At 33.6% G+C, this 2139-nt stretch overlaps 1 protein-coding gene across 1 annotated transcript; it reads left to right on the forward strand.

Moving 5' to 3' along the window:
- The first annotated feature begins 281 nt into the window (after positions 1 to 281).
- LOC124535608 (brachyurin-like) lies at positions 282 to 1905 on the forward strand. Its single transcript, XM_047111875.1, has 5 exons — positions 282 to 530; positions 623 to 896; positions 1071 to 1169; positions 1360 to 1553; positions 1755 to 1905. The coding sequence occupies exons 1-5, from the start codon at positions 312 to 314 to the stop codon at positions 1857 to 1859; spliced, it is 891 nt and encodes a 296-aa protein (XP_046967831.1). The 5' UTR covers positions 282 to 311; the 3' UTR covers positions 1860 to 1905.
- Positions 1906 to 2139: the final 234 nt, after the last annotated feature.

Genomic DNA, 2139 nt, shown 5'->3' on the forward strand with positions numbered 1-2139 from the left:
TTTGCGTGAATATTTTTTTATTCGGTCTATTATTAATTCAGGCAAATGTAAGAAAATATTTCAGCTTAATAACATTATCGATACAATATTTCTCTAACCGATAGTTTTATTAACAGAAAATAGAGCTCTATTGCATTAAATTTAATTTACAATATTATTAGTTTTCATTCGTATTATCATCTTATTTACTAAGCTGTTTATTTATCGCTTTTATCTGTTTAATTATTTTTCTAATCAAAGAATTATCTAAAGGGGCCAAGGTATATAAAGGATGTTGTATTACTCAAAGGGACCCAGTTACTCCTTCCACAATGAAACTAGCAGTGCTTCTTGTGTCTTTCATCGCTTACGTTTCAGCCAAGTCATTCCCCCAGGACTTGTCTGACGTAAACCCCGTCTATGGGTACTTAACAAAATATGGTATCCCCGAAGGTGAAAGAATTCAAAAGGCTGAAGAAGAATTCTTAAGAACACCATCCGCGAAAATTGTTGGAGGATCTCCCGCTGCTTTAGGACAATTCAAATATCAGGTAGTGTTTTAATCTTTATAAAAGTATTCATTAATTTAGGTACGTTATGTTAACCTGCGTAATATAATGAATATGTTTTGTGCGTTAAATAGGCCGGTTTGATTACCGATATAATCGGCATCAATGGCAGAGGTGTGTGTGGCGGTTCCCTTATCACCCCCAATCGCGTCTTGACCGCGGCTCACTGCTGGTTTGATGGCAGAAACCAAGCTTGGAGAGTAACCGTTGTTCTGGATTCTATCCTCCTCTTCAGCGGTGGTACAAGGATTGAGAGTACTGATGTCCAATTGCACCCTCAGTGGTTCCCGCTACTCATTATAAATGACATTGCTGTGATCCGGCTGCCCGTAAATGTACAATTATCGGGTATGTTATTTAATAATTTTTTCTAGTTTAATATCCGAGGCAAGAAGTGAGCTTTCCTTTAATTTAAGTTATTCGCTACCTCTAAAAACAAGTCTTTTTTACATTTTTGTGCCGTTTCAAACACATTTATATTGTTTTTAACTGTTTTTTAATCCAAAAATAAATATATTTTAGAGACCGTCGGAACTATTGCTTTGCCTACTGGATCTCTTAGTACCGAAGACTTTGTCGGAGAAGCTGCGATTGCTTCAGGTTTTGGAATAACTAGAGATGGTGAGAGAATTTACAATATATGTGGTTAATAATAGAGTATGTTATAAAGATACCATTCAATCGAATGATAATATTTTATAAAGATATTTTATATAGATATAAAACTCTCAAAAAGTTTTGGGCTTCTAAGCCAATTTACGGACAAAAGTATATTTTTTACACATGTTTTATATCAGTAAATAATTTTCAGGTGGTGGTATTTCTGATGATCAGTTCTTGAGTCATGTCACCATGGATGTCATTCCAAATTCATTGTGCTCACTGGCTTTCCCAACGGCTATCCGTCCATCAAACATTTGCACCAGAACTATCGGAGGCACTAGTACCTGCAGAGGAGACTCTGGTGGTCCTCTCGTTGTTAATAGGAACGATGAACCAGTATTGGTGAGTTTGCATTTCATAATTTAAAATATTTAAAAGTACAAAAGAAGTAGTAATGCACTTAAATTACTAATTACTGATTTAACCTTTTTTTATTATTAGTTTTGAAGTAAGACAACATTTTTTTCTACAGTAAAAATGGCTATTTTTATACTTGGTAAGGTTAACAATAATGTTTCGTTTGATGCTTAAACTTTTTTCTAGATTGGTATAACTTCTTTCGGATCTGCTTTCGGCTGTGAAATTGGTTTCCCCGCTGCATTCGTCAGAGTGTCCTCGTTCCTCGATTTCATCAACCAAAGTCTTTAAGATATTACGGATAAGTTTTAATAAAATGCCTAACAATTAATAAAAAGATTTATTTTATTTTAAACATTTATCCATCCATGAAAATAAAAAATACACAATATATTCATAATATAAATTGTACTGTTTTACAAATCTACGTGTTCAAATTATCATTATAATCATTCAACGAACGCGAATCAGAACTACATAGCTCAAGTATATCTTCAATTACTTGCGGCAAACTTGATTAGTGTTTTGTTCATCCCCAAAGTAGATCATTTTGGAGGAATATATTTATTTT

This window comes from Vanessa cardui, chromosome 15 (genome assembly GCF_905220365.1).
Source record: "Vanessa cardui chromosome 15, ilVanCard2.1, whole genome shotgun sequence".
NCBI classification, from domain to species: domain Eukaryota; kingdom Metazoa; phylum Arthropoda; class Insecta; order Lepidoptera; family Nymphalidae; genus Vanessa; species Vanessa cardui.